Raw genomic sequence first — 24,776 nt, forward strand, 5'->3', positions numbered from 1 at the left:
CTTCCGTCTATATTTTAACAGAGGAGGTGTGTGTGACAAAATATGAATAAGTCCCTTTTTTTTTTTAGTCTTTTTAGGGCTACACCCACGGCATATGGAGGTTCCCAGGCTAGGGGTCGAATTGGAGATGTAGCTACCAGCCTACACCACAGCCACAGCAATGCCAGATCTTTAACCCACTGAGCAAGGCCAGGCATTGAACCTGAGTCCTTATGGATACTAGTCAGATTCGTTTCCACTGAGCCACGACGGGGACTCCTGAACTAGTCACTTTATAATTTTGCAGTCCTTATTTGAATACCTAAGGTTTTAAAATATCTAAGTATTTCTTTTATGTGTTTAAATTATTTCATATATTGTTATGTTTACATTTGATTCTCTACCTAACACATTATTGTTTCACCTATCAAGTAATCATAATGAAATTACTCTTTTAAAATCTATTGCGCCTCTGGCCAAATGTTTAATAATAAGAAGAAATTCAATGTACACATAAAGAGAAATATATCACTTTAGAATGATTTGTGAAATAATGTCAGCCATAAAAATCAGGCTGGTTTTCTGAGCCAGAGCCTAAAAGAAATCATGTGATGAGCAAGAAAAAAGCATTTATAAAAGTTGACACGGATGTGGTGGTGGAATTGTCTTTCTTCAGGCCAAACTGGTGCTTATTTACAGAAGGTGTCACACCTCTGACACTGGCGAGTGTGAAATGGCCTGGTGAAGAAGAGAGCAGACAGCTTTGGGGGTTGTAAGTTTTCCCACAAGGCTGCTATCATAGATAAAGGAACCACCCTTTTCGGATTGCTGTAATCAGATTATTATAATCTGATTCTTCCATCTAAATAAATACCTAATTTTAACCATCTCAGGAGAAGTTAAATACTGAATGTCTGCGCCTTCATATTTAACACCTGCACTTCTAAAAATACTGTGTACCCGAAGGTCATCATGACCAAGTATGGGGATAAATTGACCTTGGTTCCTGCAGTTTGGATAGCTGCAACACTGCCACTGCAGAAATGCATGTGGCTTGTGTGTGTGTGTGTGAGTGTGTGTGTGTGTGTGTTGTCCTGACCTAGACACACCTCCTTAGTTGTGTTGGGATCATAAAAGCCATGCTGGCAGAGTGCCCACTGCATGTGAGATTGGGGTCCTATTTTATAACAAACTGCTTTTACTGCCAAGGAATTGGAAAACATTAAGTTATCTGCGTTTGAGTACATCTTTCTCCTTGTTTTTTTCACCTTTTCCATTAGGCAGAAGAGATTACCTGTGTGGGATATTGTTTGTCACCTAAAAGATAACATTTCTATTTCAAATACAGATTTGACTTATGACCTAGAATTCATTATTATGCTCCTTCTCAAGTTCTGGTACAAAGTAACCAATTCTCAACAAACAATTATTTTTCCATAGAATTGCTGCATTACTTAGGAGCACTTTTAAACATGATGGAATGAAATACAAAAATGCCTGACTCATAATTAATTACACATGATGGAAGGCCCTTCCATAAAAAAGGCTCCTTCTGTCCCAATTTCTCCAGTGATTTCTTGCCCCTTTCATGTCCTCTTCTCTTTAAAAACTGCTGTATGTTCCATTTCTGCTTCTCTTGACCCTGCACCAACATTCATCACGTATCTGTCCCCCACATTCTCCATCTTATCTTCTTGTTTTTATAAGATGATAAAAGGTTTGCGAATAGAGCCATTACTATATTTTAGCTGGTTGTCAAGATATTCTGGTGCCATTTTAGCTGGTGTTATGATACAGGCGACAGACCATGGCATTAATCAGAGAGAGTGTCCAAAAACTAATAAACATAAGACCATCCAAAAAGCAGTCAGGAGAAGATATCAAACATGATTTTACACACACACACATACACACCCACTACCATCCAACTAACAATTTGCATACATTTCCCGAGTAGTACAAAGTCATATTCATTGTAGATATTCGTGTCTTTTTTTTCTATTTTTCATTTGACTTTATGAAAATGCTTGCATGGATATTAGAAGCAGATGAATATACTCACTAATAGGCACGGTATCTAGATAATTGCACATCATAGAAGCAGATGATACAAGAGGTTAGAACAGTAGTTGCTAAGTAAAAATTTCCCCTTAAACTCAGTGCACACCCTAGATTAGTTAGTAAATGGGCTGAACACTGAGGTTTGGAGGAGACAGAGTGTTCATGTTTCACTGCCAGCAGTTTTGGTTCCATCCACAATAGACTGACCCTTGCTCACTATGACTAAAGCTAGGCAACTCTGCGCTATCCACACATCTGTTTACCCACCAGAAAGAACTGAATGGCAGTTTTATTGACTAAATTTTGCTTTTTAAAAATAACATTGAAAACTGATCCTTGGGGTAGTCTAATAAACAGGGTTTTTTTTTGTTTTCTTATTTTCAAATGATTTTTATTTTTTCCATTATAGTTGGTTTACAGTGTTCTGTCAGTTTTCTACTGTACAGCAAGTGACCTAGTTAAACATACATATATACATTCTTTTTGTCACATTATCCTCCATCATGCTCCATCATAAGTGACTGAATATAGTTCCCAGTGCTATATAGCAGAACCTCATTGCTTATCTAATAAGCAGGTTTGAAACCATTTATGATGCACTTTCTTTTTCTCTAAGTTTAGAAAACCAAGTGAACAATAGTAACTTTATCAATGGCACTCTTAGGTGAAATATATTTTAAATATTAGAGGTTTTTTTTAGGAGTTCCCATTGTGGCGCAGCGGAAAAAAATCCAACTAGGAAACATGAGGTTTCAGATTCGGTCCCTGGACTCACTCAGTGGGTTAAGGATCAGATGTTGCAATGAGCTGTGGTGTAGGTCACAGATGCTGCTCTGATCTGGTGTTGCTGTGGCTGTGGTGTAGGCTGGCAGCTACAGCTCCACTTAGACCCCAAGCCTGGGAAGCTCCATATGCCATGGGTATGGCCCTAAAAAGACCCCCCCCAAAAAAAAAAATTAGAAGTTTTTTTTAATATTCCATGACTAATAAATTTTAGAAGAAGCAGAGTTTTTAAAATTATATTTATATTTATTTTCTATGTAAGATCCAACAGAATTTGACCATTGAAAATGTTTGCAGGGATCTCTCTGTGGCAAACAAATGTGTATGGTTTAAGGAATTATTTTAGATGCAGGCAACAAAAGATGAAGAATTAAAACAGTTATTATGGGAAATCAATAAATGTTAATCGGTAATGATAGTGAAGTTTAGAGAAAGGAGCAATTGATTCAAGAGCTGTAAATTACCACCCGTTTTGATGACAGGGGGCCTTCACCATTGAACCCATCCTTGATTGATGAACCAAAAATTGAGTAATGGTCTCAGAAACAGAGAAAGCACTTCTGAAGCTAAACTCAGTAGATTTTTGCAATGTTGGCCTTCCAAAATCGGCAGGAATCAGTGATGGTAAAAAATTGTAGGTTTATGTAGCCAGAAATTTCAGGAGGGAATCATTTTAGTTCACAGTAAAGAAATAGGATCCATACACACCCTTTGCTTCCTTCCTCCCTCTCCCTTCTTTCTCCCTCGTTCCCTCCCTCTTTCTCTTCTCCCTCCCTCCCTCCCTCCCTTCCTGTCTCCTTCCTTTCAAGGCATCATGAACTATTGAAAGAGCATTTCAGCAGTAGTTCATATTCTGTTTTGACCACATTCCTTATGGTTGGTAAGGCTCTCAGTGCTAAACTCAGATGTATACATAGTAGCTACTCACTGTCACTTGGGGGACTTTTTTAAAAGTACTGATGCCTGGGACTCCACACTCAGAGATTCTGATTTAATGATCTGGAGTAGAGCCCAGGCATAAGTAATTTTTTTTAAAAAAAAGCCTCTAGGATGATTCTAGAGTTGAAAATGATACGTTTACTGCCAGATGACTAATAATAATAATGAAGGTCAAATTACACAATGGAAGTGCAGCTTTATAATTACTTTTTCCTTTTTTAATTACATAAATTATATATTCTGGTTATTTAAAAAAGAAACTACATGAGCGGGTTCCCATCGTGGTGCAGCAGAAACGAATCCGACTAGAGACCATGAGGTTTCGGGTTCTATCCCTAGCCTTGCTGCTCAGTGGGTCAAGGATCCGGCGTTGCCATGAGTTGTGGACGCGGCTGGGATCTGGCATTGCTGTGGCTGTGGTGTAAGCTCCACTTAGACCCCTAGCCTGGGAACCTCCATGTGCAGCGGGTGCGGCCCTAAGGAGACCAAAAAACAAGAAACTATATGAGAATTTATGGGGAGTTCCCGTTGTGGTTCAGCGGTAACGAACCTGATTAGTATCCATGAGGATGCGGCCACAATCAATGGGTTAATAAGGATCTGGCATTGCCTTGAGCTGTGGTGTAAGTCACAGATGCAGCTTGGATCCCGCGTTGCTGTGGCTGTAGTTTAGGCAGGTTGGCGGCTATAGCTCTGATTCGACCTCCAGCCTGGGAACTTCCATATGCCCCACGTGCGGCCCTAAAAAGAAAAAAAAAAAGAATTTATGGAGTAAAAATGAAAGTCCCCCTTTATCTCTTCTCCTCTCTAGACGTAATATACTGTTTATCCTTCCAGTGGTTTTCCATGCATTTTAAAATGCATATAATTACTTACCATATGTAGTGCTTTTGAAACACAGTGGAATTATGCTGTATTTATGTAGTATCATGTGGTTTGCTTTTTTCACTTAATTTGTCGTAAGAGATCTTTCCCTGTCAATGCATGTAGTTCTATCTTATTTTAAAAAATATTCTTTTACGTCATTCCTTTTAATGCCTATAGGATATTTCTCAGTATATGGTGGCTTTAATTTCTTGTTCATTTTCGCATATTTGCAGCTTGGTGGCAAAGAGTAAAAACTCTAGCTAGACCTAGTTTTGATTATAAATATTTATTATTATTTTTTGTATTATTTAATTTTTCTATTTTTTACCAATATGGGCAACAATCTAGTAATTATTTTAGTACCCAAATCATTGTGCCTACCTGTGAATATTCCTGTATGGCAAATTCTGAGAGTTAGATTTGCTGGGTCAGAGAATATGCATATTAATATTTTGAAATATGCTATCAGATTTCCCTCCAATAGCAATTTATATTTACTTCAGCCACTAGACTCTCATTGGAATATTTATTTCAAAGCCTAAATAAATGATTCACATCACAGTGTGACTTCATGGGCTAACTTAAGTGGTAGAATTTATTTTCTTTATTTTAGCCAGAATGTCATTGAGTCAGTTTGATAGCGCTGACAGCATGTCAACCTGAAGTTCCCATTTATAGTCTTACACATATGATAAAGGAGAATGGAAAAATTATTTACTGTTTTAAACAAAAATTTTTAACATAAAGTACATGAGGGGTAGAAATAAAACTGGGCATTGGCAGTGAAAAGTTTGGACTGGACTAGTTGCAGTCTTTGATTTTATAGATGAGAGAGTTCAAAGACAGAAGCTTACTGCTCCACAACATAATGACGGAACAGTAGCCCAAATCTCGAGAATAATCTACTTCAGTAGTTCCCTGGTGGTGTAGCAGGTTAAAGATCCAGCATTGTCACTGCAGCGGCTCGGGTTGCTGCTGTGGTTCAGGTTCAATCCCTACCCCAGGAACTTCTGCATTCCCCGGGCATGGCCCCCCCAAAACAAAAAAGACAAAACTACACTCTGGATCCTTTGCTCTCTTCTGCTGTCTCAGGTTCTGTGATGGCCTTTCTGCCCATCCACCTCCCTCCCGCCTCCATACTGAGATCTGGCTATCCCAAGTCTTAGGTTGATTGACACACAGTAGAATTAGTGTTCAGACAGTGAAATAAAAAGTTGTAGACTTGGAGTTCCCTTCATGGCTCAGCGATTAACAAACCCAACTAGTATCCATGGGAACTTGGGTTCGATCCCTGGCCTTGCTCATTGGGTTAAGGATCCGGCATTGCCATGAGCTGTGGTGTAGGTCGCAGACATGGTGTGGATCTGGTGTTGCTGTAGCTGTGGTGTAGGCCAGCAACTGTAGCCCCTATTGGACCCCTGGTCTGGGAACTTTTTTTTTTTTTTTTTTTTTTTTTTTGGCTTTTTAGGGCCACACCTGCTGTACGTGGAGGTTCCCAGGCCATGGGTTGAATCAGAGCTTCAGCTGCTGGCCACAGCCTCAACCACAGCAATGCCAGATCCACGCCATGTCTGCAACCTACACCACAGTCCACGGCAACGCAGGATCCTTAACCCCTGAGCAAAACCAGGGATCGAATCCACATCCTCATGGATACTGGTAGGTTCCTTACTGGTGAGCCACAACAGGAATTTCCTGCAGCTTCTCTTTACCTCTCTGGCCTCCCATTTGGAAACTTTATTGATGCTTTCATCTTTTTTCCAAGGCATTTTTATGTAGTTCTTTCCTTTATTCATTTCTCCTCCCTGCCCCATTGCTTGCTCTCTGTCTGCAGTGTCACCCCTCTTCTCATGTTTTAAAAAAACTATTTTTTTAAAGTATAGTTGATTTACAATGTTGTGCCAATTTCTGCTGTATAGCAAAGTGGCTCAGTTACACACACACACATATACACACATACACACATTGTTTTTTTATCCCTCTTCCCATTTTAAAAAATCAGTTTGGGGACATTTTTAGTGCTTGCATTGCAACCTAAAATTCATTCAAATTAACAAAAGCAGGCTGATTTGGAAAGGTGTGGAGAGTGAACAAAGAAGACTAGTATCACACAGAGCTTTGTATGGAATATGTGGTGTGGTATCATTTGTGAGCTGAAAGGTAGCTGAACATTTTCATTTTGGTGTCAGCCCCTTGGGAAGGAAGGGATCTCATAATGGGGTGTGATCTGCACTCTTAGAGTGATTGGCATTGAATGATTAAATAGAAGAGCATACATACCACTCCTCCCCTTTTAAGGCTAAGCACATATACACTGAATGCAAATCTTTTCAGTGTGGGAGGCAGTCTGGCCTAATGAGAACTGGAATCTGAAAAGCTAGGAGGGCGAATTAACTATGCAGATCAAAATGCAAGGAAACCAAAATTACATAGTATTCTTAAAAATAACCTTAAAAGCCCAAATGTAATGGTAAATGCAAATATGGAATATGATGGAAGACCCCATGTGTAAAAATGGAATCCCGACATCAGGCCCTTGGTAAATGAGTGGGCGAATGGTCCCTTGAATCGGATAACACAGTGCACACCACAGCAATGGATGAAATTGATGTGTCCGCGGGAGAGCGGCTCTATTACTCAAGCCTGTAACCTATTTTCTCTCTTCAAAAATGAGCTCCTAAGTGGTTGTGATCCTTAAGGAAGTGAATTTAATTCAAAAGAAGACATTTTATAGATGGGCAAATTTAAGTATCCACTTAGCCATTTTGAAAGACAAGTATGGGGAAAACATTATCATAAGTTATATGGTTACTTATATTCCTCAGATGCCATTTTTTCGTGTATTTTGGGCACCTGAATTTCAAGTATTAGTCAGTTATTCTTATTGCTTTTTAATTTTGCATGATCTTTTAGAACAATTGGCTGAAACAATATTGAATCTGCATTGTAATATTGTTTCATTAATTTATGATACTAAGGTATGTAATTATACAATAAATAATTTAATCGTAACAATGATTTCTTGGTTTTTCCCTTAAATTTCTGAAAACTTGATGCTTTCTCTTTTCCTGACATAAATACTTATTAATTACTGCAAAGAATAAAAGCCCATCTTGCTAATTCATTATTCTAAAATCTTCGAGGTAATATTGATACCTGGAGAAGCAGGCTGTAGTTATCTTAGTTTTTCCAAGTAAAAAAACATCACTCTATAACATCTCAGAAGATAAAATACTAAATATACTACATATATTTACCAGGTTAATAATAGCTTGTCTTCGAAATATATGGTAATATATTATTAAGCGTGCAGGTCTCATACACACACTAATCTAATTAATTATAATTAGGTATTTTGTCATTATGATCTTAAGCTGATTCTCACAGTTACCACCTGTTTTGCTGTTGCTTTTTAAAAATGTGACCTATTGTGTATATTTCATAATGAGAATTATAGTGTCATAAATGTATTTGGAAAATAAATTTAAAAGAGAAAGTCTTTAAAATGCTTCATTTAGAGACAAATTAGTAAATTTCATACTTGAATAGAGCAAAACCCTTCTTTAAATACAAAATTCTATTTTTCTCCACTGGATGTTTTATTGTTTTAGTATAAAATTTTAAACAAAAATCTGATTGAAATTGAGCAAATATATCTTCCAAATAATTTTTCAGCTTTTAGAAGCTGTCAAAATTTTACACATATAGTATAAGCTGTGTCCCCAGTGTGCATTCAGATATTAATTAAAGATGGATTAATATTTATTTCAATTTAGAATTTACCCTAAAGAAAACTTCTTAGAGAAAGAAAAGAAAGCACATTTTTCCCGTCGCTGAACCAGCATCAGGCTTTATTAATCTGATCTAAGTATCTAGAAGCTTTCTTCTGTAGCATTCTTCTGATTCAGATACTTTCCGTCTCACTCTATCTGGGTAATTTCCCAGATAGCATTCACGGTAGATGTCTGACTTTCTTATTTATCAAATTTTCACTGCACTAATTTGTGCAGAGGGAAAAAAATTCTTCCAGTGCAACTGGTTTCCGCAGCCAAAATAATTAACATCCAAAGAAATGTTAAACTCATAAAATTTAATTTGGTCTCTAATTTTCCCAATTGCTGATTCAATTGGCATTGCCTATTAAGTCAGCAGCTGTGTTTTTAACTGTCTTTTTAAGGCTGTGGGTTGTTTTTGTTGAACGTGGCCGCCCTCTAGTGGACTAAACTTTCTTTACCATAACTTGTCAGCTCCAAAGAAGTCATTTCTCTGTGGAAGTGATTAAATAATCCTTCATGCTTTAGTACTCTTGTTTTTCATTGACCTTTGTGTCTAGTACAAGTTTTATACCTTTGCTGGGGCATTTTGATAGTGATTATCTGTGAAGCAATATACTTTAAATAGCATTACATACTTATTAAGAAGACCTATTAAGGAGTTCCTCCTGTGGTGCAGTGGGTTAAGAACCCGACTGCAGTGGCTCTGGTCGCTGTGGAGTTGTGGGTTCTATCCCCTGACTGGCTCAGTGGTTAAAGGGTCCAGTAACAGTATAGATCACAGCTGTGACTCGGATTCAATCCTTGGCCTAGGAACTTCCACATGCCTCAGGTGTGGCCATAAAATAAAATTTTTAAAAAGAAGGCCTATTAAAATAGGCTGATCTCATCGACAGTTGGTGTATTTCAGTATATTTTTGACTTAGGTATTTTATGACCCATGCTCCCACTTAAGATGCTTTCATTATTCCTGTTGCAGATGCTACAACTGTGGCGGCCTTGATCATCATGCTAAGGAATGCAGTCTACCTCCTCAGCCAAAGAAGTGCCATTGCTGTCAGAGCATCACGCACATGGTGGCGAACTGCCCTCATAAAACTGTGGTGCAGGCGCCCACCAGTTCTCAGGGAAGACAGGAAGCAGAGCCCCAGCCATGCACGTCGACTTTCCCTCGAGAGGTGGGGGGAGGGCATGGCTGTACATCACCACCGTTTCCTCAGGAGGCGAGGTCCGAGATCTCAGAGTGGCCAGGCAGGTCGCCTCAAGAAGCTTCCTCCGTGAAGTCCTCTGCAGCGCCAGAAGAACAAAGCAAAAAGGGGCCTTCCGTTCAAAAAAGGAAAAAGACATAACCCTTCTTCTTAGCGTGTCGTTTTCTCTCCCTGGTTGGGACGTCTACCTCATGCGAGTACAGGGGAACAGTATTTCACAAGAAGCAGCTGACCTGGGATTTTAACTACTGTTGAGGAACTGTGAATTTTTTTAAACAGACAAATCACTCTAAGCAAATTAACCTTTGAGCAGGGTGTCGTGTTGTATGTGACTCAGAGGACAAGATGCTGTGTATCGGATCGTGCATGTGTGAGAGGGAGAGAGCCTGCGTCTGTGTGTGTGTGTGTGTGTGTGTGTGTCGGAGGAGTTTATAGAGAATGTAGACATGTATATAAAGAGGGCCTGTCTTTATATATGTGTGTCTAGAGCTAAAAGCACACACCCTCCCTCCCAGAATTGGACATTCCCAAGAATTGAAGACCCATGTGAAGCATTTTAGATGGTTAGGAAAATAACCCCTGGAGTTTTTCTTGAAATACCAGTCCCTGTAGGTTACATTAAGGAAAAAACAACAACAAAAAAAATGTGACTGTTACCTTTTGTGTGAACCAAAGGATTCTCCAGATCGCACAGCTGCCAATCATATGGTACTAAAGGTTTTTAAGACATCCGTTCTCCCAAGTTCAGGATTGCCTCTTTTTCTTGCTATCTATAGAGTGTGTCCCTCGCTCCCATCCCCTTTGAAGGCAGTCCCTTAACTCCATATGCCTCTGACTGCCATAAGCTCTTTTGAATCTGGGATACATAACTCCAGAAAAGACAATGAATGTGTACTTTCTGTGCCGATATTTCAAAAGTTTTTTAATTCCTATGTTTTAATTGTAAATTAGATGCCTATTAAGAGAAGTGAAGGGGCGGGCCGTGTCTACATGTAGTGACTTGATTGTTGTCAGTGGTATTTTGATACCAGCTCCTTATAATCTCTTACCTGTTGTGAAGCTTTTATGGGACTGTGGCAACAGCAGCTTCCCTTTGACTGAGTCCATCCTTCCGAGCATCACTTCGAGCGGGGGCCTCCTAGTTTACTACTGAAGATCTTGGAGGAAAACTCCAGTCATTTGGTGTATGTTTTTGGTGGCTGTTTTTAATTTCCCCCTGGAGAGTGACCCAACTTGTTTCTAAAACAAACAAAACATCACAGATACGAGTAAAATGCCAGGGTTGAGAGTGCAGATTAAGTGGATGTTCACAGTTGCCCCGTATGTCTGACCCGGAATAACGTTAGAAAGCGCCGAGTTTGGTGGCAGGCAGCGCGGAGAGTGATGAGCCGGGGGCTAGAGGTTCCCAGGCCTCTCCTAGCCAAGAGCTAGGAGTGTTTTCTACAGTACAGTTGATCTTATGGAAATTCCCTCATGACTCATACTGAAGGGACCTGGATGGTGGATTCAGGGTGAACACTCAGTGATAGGGACCCTTCTCAGGTTGCTCCTCAGTTACGTTAAGAAACTGGCTGGGGGCCAGTCGTAGTATTGGTCCCTTCAGGTTTCAGTCATGAAACCTGACAAGAGGACAAGAAAGTCATTTTGGTGTCATCTTGGTTCCAGATGTTACAGATAAATTTCAGAAACATCTCCTAGAAGATTCCAATGAGTGATGATGCCGAACACAGGCAGTAAATATAGTTTCGTATGAGCCAATTGGTGGAAGCTCAGATAATCAAAAAAAGAAAGAAAGAAAATAACATGATTCAAATGAGACACAGCTTGCTGAACAGTTTCTGCTCCCTCCCCGGCTGGTCCTGCCAAGGGAGACAGGGCTGCTGCCCCGCGCCAGGAGAGGGTGCTCAGGCTGGGCTGCCAGCCCTTCCCAACTCAGCTTGAGTTGACAGTGTTTGTGAGAATCTCTGTGGGATACACTGAAATATCAGTGTGCTGCGATGCAAAGCTTACCTTTGACGATATTGAATGTGATGATACATAGCTAGAGAGAAGTACTTCCTTGCCTTACGTGAGGATCGTAAGCTTATTTAAATTATGTAGACAAATCAAAGTGGCATTGCTTAATTTCTAGCAGGTGTAATAAGCAGGTTAACAGTTAAAAAAAAAATGCAACCCTAAGAAGTCACTTTGAGAATTCAAACCAAAGTTCCTTGACCTTATTAGAAATAGGAAATTATGGACTTGAGAATTGGACATTCCCTGTTTACATATAAAACGTTCATAACTGAGAGATCATGGTTAAAAACAAAGAAACAGAGAAAGAAAGCTTTTATAACCGTGGACCTTATGGGTGCAATTTGAAATCATTTTCAGCATCTTACTAGACTGAACTGAGAGCACATACCGAACCTATCTTATGATTAAAAGCTGGGGTTTATTTTTTATAAAGAATATTATCACTATTACATAACATACTCAGGACAAAGAACTTTGCTCAGGGAACATACCATGTAATATTGTTGTTTCTTTACAGAATAGTCTACAGTCCTGCTTACTCAAAACAAACCAAAAGACTTAGACCTTTATATAAGTATTATTATGTACTGACGCTAGTAATAACTACCTCTGAGTTTGACATAGATCAAAATTTCTGAATATCAGATTTCAGTTCTTCTATTTTTGTTTCATGTGAAAAGTACTCTAAAGGAGACTTCCCGAGCTCCTCGCATATGTGAATATCACTGACGTAAGCACAGTGTCCATTTACATGGGTGAAATATTATTCTGTTTACAGCAAAAGGCTACCTCATCGTTGATGCACAGCATACCTTTATGCTGCTCCAGCCTTACAGTGGCTGATAATTCTCTGGTACAGAACCTTTTTTATCTCTAGGATAGATAGCAATTCACAACTGCATGTTCCTGACAAACACCCGTCAATAAGGAAGCATCTCATTTAGTTAGCAAAGTCTCCAAGCATCTCCTTCAAGTTCCATGTATTTAGTTTAAAGACTTACGGGGCCTCTTCCACTGAAGCAAGGCAGAACCGGCAAGCAGTTTTGGAAACGGCTGCTTTGCTCAGACGTCGGTAGCGGGAAAAGGTGGGGAAGAGAGGTTGGGTGTGTGAGTGTGTTTGTGCTGGGCAGAAGTATCAGAGATGCCAATCTCCTTCCTTTGTGGCTGTGCTACCCCGAGGCCAAGTGTAGTGCAGCATTATTGTCCTAGAAGTAACTAAGGAGCATAGCTGCCAAGGAGTGAACATAGAGTGAACGTGCAATGCCATTTCTAGCTACTGAGGGGTAGGGTCTGTGAGAAGCATCAGTTTACAGGAGTTGCTAACGGGCTGGGCAGGAGGTCTGTGAATTAGCTGCCCCTTGACCTCATCTCCTCCCCCCCTCCCCATGTCAACACAAACGTAATTCCTAAGAAAGATGCACTGCCGGTCTCAGCCCTGTGAGCTATTCATTGTTACATGGCAGATTATAGTAGAAACATTTTTATACTTGCATTTCTAGTCCTTACTAGAAGACTTTGGATGTATTTTTACAAGTGGAAAGATTTAGAAAGATTTTTACCTGCTTATAACTTGGAAGTTTGGCGTGCAATGTAGGGGAAAAGATCAAGAAACATCGAGTTATTCGCATTGGTCCACCTACAAATATAGGGTGTTTTTATTGCCGATACATTTTTTTTTTTTCATGTTCTGGCCTGGTTTTATTTTGCACCAATGTGGCCCCACATTACTGCTCGTTGTATTTAGTTTGTGAATAGAAGCCCATACGTGTTAATAGACTTTGTAACATTCACTGTAAGATGAATTATACAGGACATGGGAAATCTCATTAAGTCTTAAAGTTAATTTAAATTAATTTATCTGTTTTCTCTAAGAAATGTTTATCATAAAATATATATGTGTGTTTCCCCTTTGGTTATAAAATTTGGAAAAGTATGTACAAGTGCAGCTGCACGGACTTTCATTTTCTAGATGTCTTAATGAGATTTATTTGTTTTAGGGAAGAACAACTTTTGATCAAAGCATCGAATTCTGTCTTACATCACTGTCAACAGCCTCTTTCAGTTGTGGTGGTTGTGTGTGATCTGTGTCATAGTTGTTCAATTAGAGTGAGGTTGACCTCTGAGTTGTTTTTAAATTGTCCATTTGGAACAAAGCTACAACGTTGTGGTAAAGTACTGTACTGGGAGAGACTATTACAGCATTTAATACATCTGTGGCTTCGCACATGTGAGAGTTACCAGCTTGAAAATGATGGTGTTGACTACCTCTTGAATTACTTACATCCACCAACCACTGGCACCCACCACCAGCTGGCTATTATTAGTATGTGTTGCTTTTTGGTATTAACACCTTTAACCATAATAGAGACCAAAGTGAACACTGATTGCTATATGTCTTTAATATGGTGTTTTATCTAGTGTTTTTAAAATTATCCTGTGTAGTATTTAGATGACCTCATTGTCCATTTTGGCTCCTGTTGTTTACAAGTGAAAAAACAAAACAAAGCAAAACACTTGAACTATATGTTTTTAAAGGACATAAAAAGCGTAGGTGTTTGGAATGGCATTCACTCGTGTAGTCATCTTATGGACTAAAAAGTACTGTTTGCCTTTCTGCAGACCATGGATTTTATATGCTCATTTCATGCCTAGTGTCTTATTCTGTCAATTATGGATATTTTGAGGTTTAAAGAAATTACTTGATTAAAAATAAAACATATAACGTTGGCATTTATAGTGAGTTTTGGAGGTTTTTCGTTATTTGTGTGATTGAAGAAAAGGCTGCTTAGGCAGTATTTATACCAATCTGATCATAAATAAAATAGTTTTAACATATCCTCAGCAGTGATTATAAATATAAAATTTACTTATGGGAGTTCCCTTATGGTCTAGTGGTTAGCACTTGGCACTCTCATTTCTGCGGCCTGGGTTTGATCCCTGGTCGGGAAACTGAGATCCCACATCAAACTGCTGCATGCTGTGGCAAAAACAAACACAAACACCTTACTTATGACAATACAAAAGGCCAATAAATTCTGAATGAATGAAGAAGGAAAGGTGGGCCCTGTCATTCTTAAGAATTGTTCCTACAAAATGAAAGTAAACTCTCAGAAAACAAACCATGGTCACCAAACGAGAAAGGAGGGGGAGGGATAAATCAGGAATTTGGGATTAATATATACACATTATTATATATAACATAGATAATCAACAAAGACCTGCTGTATAGCACAGGGAACTATATTCAACATCTTGTAATAATGGATGAGGGAAAAGAAACTGGAAAAGTCTGGATATATATATATATATATATAAACAAATCACTTTGCTATACAACTGAAACTAACCCCAAATTGGAAATCAACTATAATTCAATTAAAAAAAAAAATCGTCCTGCATCAGCCAGCATGGACTCGGCAGGTTTGTGAATCAAGACACATACTTCACGGGGTCAGGAAAAGTAGCCTGAAACAAAAGTGTTCAAACCTTTTTGGAGAAACCATTTTAGGATTTTCGTGTGATTTTTTCCCTAAGAATTTTTGACTCTTTGAAAAGAACACCTAAGGCCAGGTTACCTCAGTACCAAATATCTAAAATGTAAATATAGATTTATCAAGCTTTGCATACAGCCTTGCTATACTCTACAAACAATTTGATAAAAACTGCTCAGTTCCAGGAGTTCCCGTCGTGGTGCAGTGGTTAACGAATCCGACTAGGAACCATCAGGTGGCGGGGTTCAGTCCCTGCCCTTGCTCAGTGGGTTAACGATCCGGTGTTGCCCTGAGCTGTGGTGTAGGTCGCAGACATGGCTTGGATCCCGTGTTGCTGTGGCTCTGGTGTACGCCAGTGGCTACAGCTCCGATTCGACCCCTAGCCTGGGAACCTCCATATGCTGCGGGAGCGGCCCAAGAAATAGCAAAAAGACAAAAAACAAAAACAAAAAAACAAAACAAAACAAAACAAAACCCTGCTCAGTTCCAGAAATTGTCCAGCCCCACAATTTTACACTGATTGTCATTTCTGCTCTATTATGTCCCGGATGATTTACTTTTTTCCCTTTGTGGTCTACTCTCACTTTTTTTCCCTTTTAATTACGGCAAAAACACAATAATGTCATTTATCATTTTAACATCTCTTAAGTGTAGGGTTCAGTAAGATGAAGTACACTCACTTTCTTGTGCAACAGTGACGTGAAGGACTTGATCTTAAATGCTCACTACAAGCTTATTACATAAACATTTCAACCATGTTTACTTTCATTGATAACTATTATTGGAAAGAGTAGCTTTTTGTTACAAGCATACTTACTGTACAGAATATGGAGAACCTTGAAAGAAAATTAAAATGGTACATAATCCCATCACCTGCATTTTATTAATTTAAATTTACATTTAAATTTATTTTAAGTTTAAATTTTGAATTTAAATGTATTAATTAAATATAGTTTTATTGATTAAACTTAAATTTCTTAATTTCAAATACAGACAACCTTTTAAAGATACATAATCTCATTACCTACAAGTAACCGTTAACAGTCTTCATTGATTTTCAATGTTGTGTGTAGATGGAGTTTTAAAAATAAAATTAGATTAGAAATGGTTTCCAACTTTACGCTTTTCCCTTAACATCAATTTTTTTTTTTCTTTTTTAGGGCCATACCCATGGCATATGGAGGTTCCCGAGCTTGGGGTCTAATTGGAGCTGTAGCTACTGGTGTACGCCAGACCACAGCAATGCCAGATCCAAGCCGAATCTGTGACCTACACCACAGCTCAGGGCAATGCCGGATCTTTAACCCACTGAGTGAGGCCAGGGATCGAACCCTCAACCTCATGGTTCCTAGTCAGATTCGTTTCTGCTGCTCCATGATGGGAACTCCCATCATTTAATGTTTTGTCACACCAGGAAACATTGTTAAGAAACACCATTTTTGGTAAGTGCACATGTGGTCTGAGAAAGGGAGATCAGGCAGTAGGGCAGGGAGGATGGGCTTGGTTTGAGAGGGAAACGGAGGCGCATTCTTCAGGACAGATGAAACGGCATAAACACAAGGTCAGAGGTGAAACCAAGCAGTGCAGGTGTCATCGATCAGTAAAGAGATGAATTTGGCGGCACAGAGTATTAAAAGCAACTTTTTGAATGGAGGGGGAGGGCCACCAATGCAGCCAGGAACTCGAGGGGCTTACCATTTTGAAAAGGGAAAAGTGCAAGCTGAGCACATTCATCCCACCTTTTGCCCTCTGGTCACTTTCCAGTTCCCAGAGAACTGGAACCCAAGTGGTAGAATCACACAGGAGGCAAGCAGTCTTACTGAGCTGAGGAAACAAATGCAGGGCTGTCAGAGCAGCAGAAAATTGAGGGACAAGCCCCAGAGGGTAGGGGTCACAAAGAAGGAAGACCCCCAAAGCTTCAAAGAGATTCCTCTCAAGTCATTGACTGACTCTTAAAGACTCAGCAGAAAACAGCCATCGAGTGCAGGGCCACAACCAGGGTGAGGTGAGGGAGGCCCCTGGGGTGTGAAATTTAAGAAGGTACCCACCTAAGGTGGTACCTTGACATAGGGTAGCATCCTTGCCTCATCCTAGTCCAGCCCCTGGCTGGGAGACAAGGGAGTTACCACATATTTCCGTAGCCATCTTTGCTGGAGAGAGGGAACTGCAAGGCACAGAGATTAGATGGGCCTTGGTAAACGCCTGAGCTTTTTCTCTAGCTCCCAGAGGGCTAACCATAGGAGTATAGGACTAACACTTTCAAGTATAGGACATACACTAGAAATAGGGCAAAACTGAAATAGACCAGCCCTAACAAAGCCTAAAATAAACACTGGATGGGACCAAGGTGACTAGCTGGTCCACTACCTACCTACCAAAGGATAACTCAACCCTCTTTGGAAGAATTTAACATCATCCATTTGTTACAAATTTTCATCTACACTGTCCAGCATCCAGTCCAAAAGGATGAAGTATGCCACTAAATAGGATCAGTTGACTGGAAACAAAGAAAAACAAACATACAAGCACACAGGAGACTCAGATATTGCAATTGTCATACAAGGACTTTAAAAATAACTATAGAAATTAAATAGAGATAGTACAGAAGTCAAAACGCAATTTTAGAACCAAAAATTAAAGCTAAAACTAAGAATGCAACAGATAATTTTTAACAGCAGGTTAAAAGCAACAGAACAGAAGATTAGTCAATGAGAAGACAGGTCAATAGAAAGTATCTAGATTGATGGACAGAAAAATTTTGATGGAACAATATGGGTGAAACCAAATCACTGAGGTTTTAAAAAAATAATGGAATCTACGCTTGTTTGAAATGGGAATGAGAGGGAGGATAAATGGAAAGCAGCAACTAGAAAATGTAAAAGTTAATCTTTTAAGATGAAAAAAAATTGACTACTTTTAAAAAATTTACTGTTTATTTCATGATTGGAAAAATATATAAAATAGCAAAACAGTGAATGTGGAGAAGCTACAGGTGTTAAGTGATCCAGATGATTACAAAGTTGCTTCCTTAGAGTTCTTTCAATGTTATCATCTTGCCTCCCAACTTTTGTGCTACAATCGTAGCTGCCAGCCCTGTTGAAATTCTACTCTTTAGTTTTATTCCTGAAGGTGTCTGTCTTTCCCAAGACCTCATTGTGGGTATGAAACCAGAGACTCTGATGATAAAACAGGCAGAAAGGACAGACAGGTAGACAAGACAGACAGGCAAAGAGACAAGACACACCTGTCCTAATACCAGGGAAAAGCAACCCTCTGCTTCTAGCCCTTAATAGCAGCTTCTCATGACCTTGTCCTTTTCCCTCTAGGGTTACTGAGCACGTGTTTGAAGGCAGAGGGAATGGAACCAGTGAAGAGAGATGTACGTGACGTTCTAGAAGAGGCTCTAAGTATGGAACTACTTTCAGGAAAGAAAAGCAGTTTTTCTTTCGGGGGGAAAAGGCTTCTCACCACTCCCTTTGGTTGCTCTATAGGTGGTCCTTTTTTGGGGGCGGGGGGCAGAGATCATTGTTGAAAAGCTGGGGCTCAGGTAGTCTAAATTTTTCTAAACATTTGGAAATGCACAAGCATGTTCCCCTGGAGCACCCCGTGTGGAGTTGGAGACATTTCCCCAAGCTTCTCCCCTCCAGAGAGCTACCCTGGGGGAGGAAGTTGGTGTTTAAATGATGGGAGAATTAAAATATAGGTAGTCCAATAGGCTTCTGTAATTAACGTTTCCTTTCTCCTAATAGAGAGCACATGGAAGGCTCATTCCAGAAAATGGGAAGCTCCAGAATCCTCGGTTTTTAATTAATTTTTAAATTTTTTTGTCTTTTAGGGCCGTGCTAGTGGTATATGGAGGTTCCCAGGCTAGAAGTCGAATCGAAGCTGTAGCTCCTGGCCTATGCCACAGCCACAGCAACACCAGATCCTTAACCCACTGAATAAGGCCAGGGATCAAACCTGCGTCCTCATGGATGCTAGTTGGGTTTGTTAACCACTGAGCCATGAGGGGACCTCCAGACCCCTCAGCTTTTCTTATGTATCCACAGAGCACTGCATTTGAGCCACTTCTCATGTCTGCTCCTCTTGTATAAGCTTTTTGGAAAAGCTTTTATATGAAGCCAGGCTCCTAAATCAAAACAAAATTGCTTATGTGACAGTCTAACATTTTGTAGCTAGATCCTGCTCCTGTTTTCTTGTTATTTTCATGAAATTGATTTTTCCTCAAAAACACTGTGTATTCTCTGCTTTGCTGTTTAGAAACAATTAAAATTTAAAAGAAAAGCCTTTATTGTTACTCAAATATAATTTGTCATCTTCAGTTTAGAAATTATTGTACATTACTCTTTCTAATCCTCTCTCTCTCCCTCCTTGCCTCCCTCCCTCCCTCTCTTTCACACACACACACACACACACACACACACACACACACACACACACACACACACACACTCTTCCTGAAGTGGTCTTAGGTATCCTGGAAGATGATAAGTGTTTCTGAGGCTGCATATCAGGCGTGTTTCTTAGCACAATTATTTCCACTCACAAAGTGTCCTGACTTTAGGACACATGTATGCATACTTTGCTTTTGAAATTAAAGTTTTTTGGAGATGTGAATTGTTTCACTCACAGTCAAGGGCCTAGATTTCTAGTTGATTTCTGAGCTGCCTATCATCTAGAGCTATCTGCCTGCTCCAGGTGGTAAAAATTCTTTAGGATACTAACTAGCCTTGGGGTTTTTGCTTACTCCTAAATGACATAGTTCAGTCTGCTATTGTCAGAAAAACTGGACTCATACCTAAGTATTATAGCAGCAGCAATACTGCAAAATCAGAGTATAGGGGAAGACAATTTCATGCAAAACTCAAACCATATTTACATTTGTTTTGCTTTTTCTTTTAGCTGCACCCACAGCATGCAAAAACTCCCTGGCCAGATATTGAACTCTCACAATAGCAGAAGCGGCCTGAGCCACTGCAGTGATAAGGCCGGATCCTTAACCTACGGAATCACCAGGGAACTCCAAACCATATCTAGGTTTGACTTAGTTCAAATACATGTATTATTGACATGTGGTCTTGTCGTCCACATTTTCTTCTCAGAATGTGGCCTCATTCCTTCTAGCCCTACTTTTTACTTCTTTCATTTAGATTATGTCACATATTCAAGTCACTACATTTATCTCCGCATTGGGCTCTTCAAATTCTCTCATGTCTTTTTTTTTCTTTTCTTTTTAGGGCTGCACCTGCGCATATGGATGTTCCCAGGCTAGGGGCCTACACCACAGCAATAGCCACAGGAACACCAGAGCTGAACACCCTCCCCACAGCTCTTGGCAACACTGGATCCTTAACCCACCAAACGAGGCCAGGGATTGAACCCACATCCTCATGGGTACTATGTCAGGTTCTTAACCCACTGAGCCACGACAGGAACTCCATAATTCTTTCATGTCTTGGTGAAATTAACTCTGTACAGATAATTGTCATTAACTAGTCCAGATATTAGTTTGCCATTCCTGTGTTAACTTTGCTTCTGCCATTCACCCAGAGCAATCCATTTAAAACTACAATAGTAAAATCTAATTATGACCAAAATAAACTTTCTCATGGTAGAAAATTTGAAAAATACAAAGAAGCGGCTGAAGTAGGAGCAACTGTTGGAGAAGCATTCTGGAGATGCGCTAGCTCACTCTACTTCTCTAGGCATGTATTTTCATTTTGTGAACACTGCACAGCAGTAAAAGGGAGACGTATCAGATTTCCAGGGAGAATTTCACATAGAACATAATGGTCAAAGAGGACCCTGAAATGTCATTTGGCCCAATAGTCTATCTTTTGTAGGGTTACACTGGATCATCCTGGATGGTTATTCCCAAAACCTGCCACAGAAGATGTAATAAGTCCATCAGAATCCCAGCACAAGGTTTAAATGTTCCAACACAATACCCAACAGCACTCAAAACCAAAACAAATAAGCAACAAAAAACTCTGGGCCAAGATCACATTATTTAAGAGATTCCATTTGGAAGTGCCATATTAACAACCTACAGTTCTGCTTTTCATTTTTATTTTTTGCTTTTTGGCCGCAAGTGTGGCATATGGAAGTTCCCAGGCTAGGGGTCAAATAGGAGCTGCAGGCCTACACCACAGCCACAGCAATGCCAGATCTGTAACCCACTGAGCGAGGCCATGGATAAAACCCAAGTCCTCACGGATATTAGTTGGGCTCTTAACCCGCTGAGCCACGACATGAACTCCTACAGTGCTGCTTTTTAATTAGAAATTTCTGGAGTTCCTACCATGGTGCAGTGGGTTAAGAAATCAACTTCAGCAGCTTGGATCATTGCAGAGGTGTGAGTTTGATCCCTGGCCTGGCACATTAGGTTGAAGTTTCCAGCCTTGCAGTGTAGGTTGCAGCTGCAGCTCAGATTCAGTCCCTGGCCGGAAGCTTCATATGCCACAGTGCAGCCATAAAATATATATAAATGGTACACTGTCTCAATTAGAATTTTCTTTAGGCCTCTGTAAAAGATAAACTAAATAATATAAAATAATTAAAATGTGTGCTCTAATGGAGTCCTTGTTCAATGGGACTTTCGAAATGTAAAAAGTCTTTATGGTTAAGATGAACATATGAATTGGAACAACATTTCAGATAAGCTGTACTTTAATTAAAAAAAAGATGATGTAGGTTGCAGACGCAGCTCGGATCCCGCGTTGCTGTGGCTCTGGCGTAGGCCGGTGGTTACAGCTCCGATTGGACCCCTAGCCTGGGAACCTCCATATGCCACGGGAGCGGCCCAAGAAATAGCAACAACAACAACAACAAAAAAAGACAAAAAAAAAAAAGATGAAAGTTTGACTCAAGAAACTAGAAATGTTGTTTAATAATTCTGATTAAAGACCGCACATTTCGGTTATGCATGCTGCCACTAGAGGGCACCCTTCACTTACTCTCAAACAATTTTACAGCAGTTCAGAGCTACCCACATATTTGAATGAGTATTTCACCTGAATAATAAATTTATCCAGGAAAATCCATAGTTATGTAATGACTTAATAGGCTCTTTTGCACAAGACAGAGACTGTTAATATGAAGTCCATGACACTGAAGGGATAGTGATAGTAATAACTTGTCTAGGACAAAATATTTTATCAGAATTTTTCTAGGTCTTCTTGTAATTAGAAAAAATTCACAACTGTAAACACCTGTATAATATTAAGTACTCACAGTGCATTACTACCCCATAAATTCTCATCTACCTTTCAATCTATAAGAAATACAAGACTTCTAAATTTTTTGGTGGGGGACAGTGCCTGAGGCACATGCAAGTCCTCTGGCCAGGGACTGAACCTATGCCATGGCAGCAACCCAAGACGCTGCAGTGACAACGCTGGATCCTTAACTCGTTACACCACAAGGGAACTCCAAGCCTTCCAAATTTTTTGTTTGGGATTTTAGTACTTAAAAATTTGAAGTTGTCTTTCTCACTTAGACACATTTCTAAGTCTGTCTGTGCTCCCATTATCTGAGAGGAAACCGTATCTTGTGAAAATGCACACATCATCACCCCCAGGTGTTCTGGATTTAAGGTTTGTGTGTGCACACCAAGAGGCGAGGACAAATTAGATACAAGTTCCCAGAGAATTCCCAGACATAATTTAGTGAAGATATTTCTTTTACCTCGAGCTTCCATTTATATGTCATTGGTTAACATAATTACAGCTTTCACTTTTATAATGCTTTATAGTTAACATGGGCTTTGAAATTTGGTTCTGACAAAACCCTTCCAAGGAAAAGATGGCAGAAATTACTATGCCTATATTACAAAGGAATATACAGTTGGGCTTTACCATTTACTGCTCAGGCCACATAGCCAAGCTTGGAGCTAGAAAATTCACCTCAAAATTCTCATTCTAATTATTCTTTTCTCCTGAACACCAAAACCAGGTAGTTAGCATCTTTCTCACTCTGTAATTTAGGAAGCTATAGGAAGCCAAAGGAAGTAAGGGAGTTAAAAGGATCAAAATCATACACCAACAGTGTTCAAAAGGTGCAAACCTTTTCAAAGGTATAATTAGAAAGTCATGGAAATGTGATGTATAGCATGGTAACTATAGCTAATAATGCTGTCTTCATATTTGAAAGTTGTTAAAGAATAGATCTTAAAAGTTCTCATCATAAGGAAAAAGTTTTGTAACTGTGCGGTAACAGAGGTTAACCAGACATATTTTGGTGATCGTTTTGCAATACATACAAATATCAAACCATTGTTTTATACCTGAAATTAATAAGTTATAGGTCAATTACATCTCAGTAAAAAAGAAGCAATGTTCCAAAAATAAACATTGGTATATACAGGAAAAATATCACACGCCAGGACGGCCTCCCTTTGCTTTGGTCTAAACATTTCCCCCTATGCTGCCTGCTTCTGCTTGTCACGCTTCAAACCTCACACTAACACTTCTGTGGTTTTGTGTCTCCTAAAGCAGGAGCAAGACCAGGAAAGGTTTCACCTGCAAAGTCTGGACCAGCCCACAGCTACAGCTGAATTACCTGGGATGCCTGTACTAGTGAGGATTGCCGACCTTCCTCCAGACCAGAGCTTCTCAAATTTACTACCCATTTGAGTCACCTGGGGAGTTTTTACGACTCCTGAAGCCCAGATACATTACTCAAGAATCTCTGACTCCACTGTGAAGCCAGAGTTACCACTCCCTGTTCTAGGTGTATTGAGTTCCTGGGGCCAGATTTTTACCTGGTTTCCTAAGTGACTCTTTCATTAAAACTTTGGGAACTATTGGCCTAGAGCCAAAAAAAAAAAAAAAGGCAATTTGCTTATGACTGAAAGTCATTGGATTATGATTGAGGATCCCTGAGTTCTGGTTTTTCTTGGGTTCAGGCTTCTCAGCCATACCCTCTTAAAGGGGTTGGGGCTAATTACAGGGACTTCAAAGTGTGGTGCCTTAATGGCATCACCCTTATCTGGGAACCGACTAGAAGAGCAGTGTTTGGGCCCTACCCCATGAACTGAATCAGACTCAGGGGGTGGAGCCTAGCGAGTTGGGCTTTAAGGAGCCTCCAGGTGATTCTGATACTTGCTCAAGTTTGAGAACTTCTCGATGAGTTGAACTTTATCTATCTATTCCAAAATCCCACAATGTTGTCCCTGGCAAAGGGAAACGTCAATCCATGCCATTCCAGAAGGGCTGAAGAGGGGTTTTCAGCAAGCTGACTGCTTTGAGAACAACTTCTGAAAAATCCTTTAAATGATATACAAGGAAAAACTGTGAACACTTGGTGATAAAGGACCTGGAAGGACATGGGTCTTTTTTTTTTTTTTTTTGTCTTTTTGTCTTTTTAGGGCCGCACCTGCAGCATATGGAGGTTCCCAGGCTAGGGGTTGAATCTGAGCTGTAGCCACCAGCCTACGCCAGAGCCACAGCAACGCCAGATCCAAATCACGTCTGGTGACCTACACCACAGCTCATAGCAATGCCGGATCCTTAACCCACTGAGCGAGGCCGGGGATCGAACCCGAAACCTCAGGGTTCCTAGTTGGATTCATTTCCAATGTGCCATGACGGGAACTCCAGAAGACCTGGGTCTTGATAGCTGTGGTACTCTCACAACTTCAAACTGAGGCGGCATTTGTG

The 24,776-nt window shown here is 39.9% G+C and overlaps 1 protein-coding gene across 2 annotated transcripts in view; it reads left to right on the top strand.

Moving 5' to 3' along the window:
• LIN28B (protein lin-28 homolog B) overlaps positions 1 to 10,666 on the top strand; it is a 122,841-nt gene extending 112,175 nt beyond the window's left edge. The window contains exon 4 of one of the 2 annotated variants that reach the window (XM_021079438.1): positions 9,382 to 10,666. In XM_021079438.1, the coding sequence (XP_020935097.1) occupies positions 9,382 to 9,751 (370 nt within the window). In that variant the 3' untranslated portion in view covers positions 9,752 to 10,666. The remainder of the gene's footprint in view (positions 1 to 9,381) is intronic. The other variant, NM_001315786.1, reaches the window with a different exon arrangement.

The sequence above is a fragment of the Sus scrofa genome, chromosome 1 (genome assembly GCF_000003025.6).
Source record: "Sus scrofa isolate TJ Tabasco breed Duroc chromosome 1, Sscrofa11.1, whole genome shotgun sequence".
Classification (NCBI taxonomy): domain Eukaryota; kingdom Metazoa; phylum Chordata; class Mammalia; order Artiodactyla; family Suidae; genus Sus; species Sus scrofa.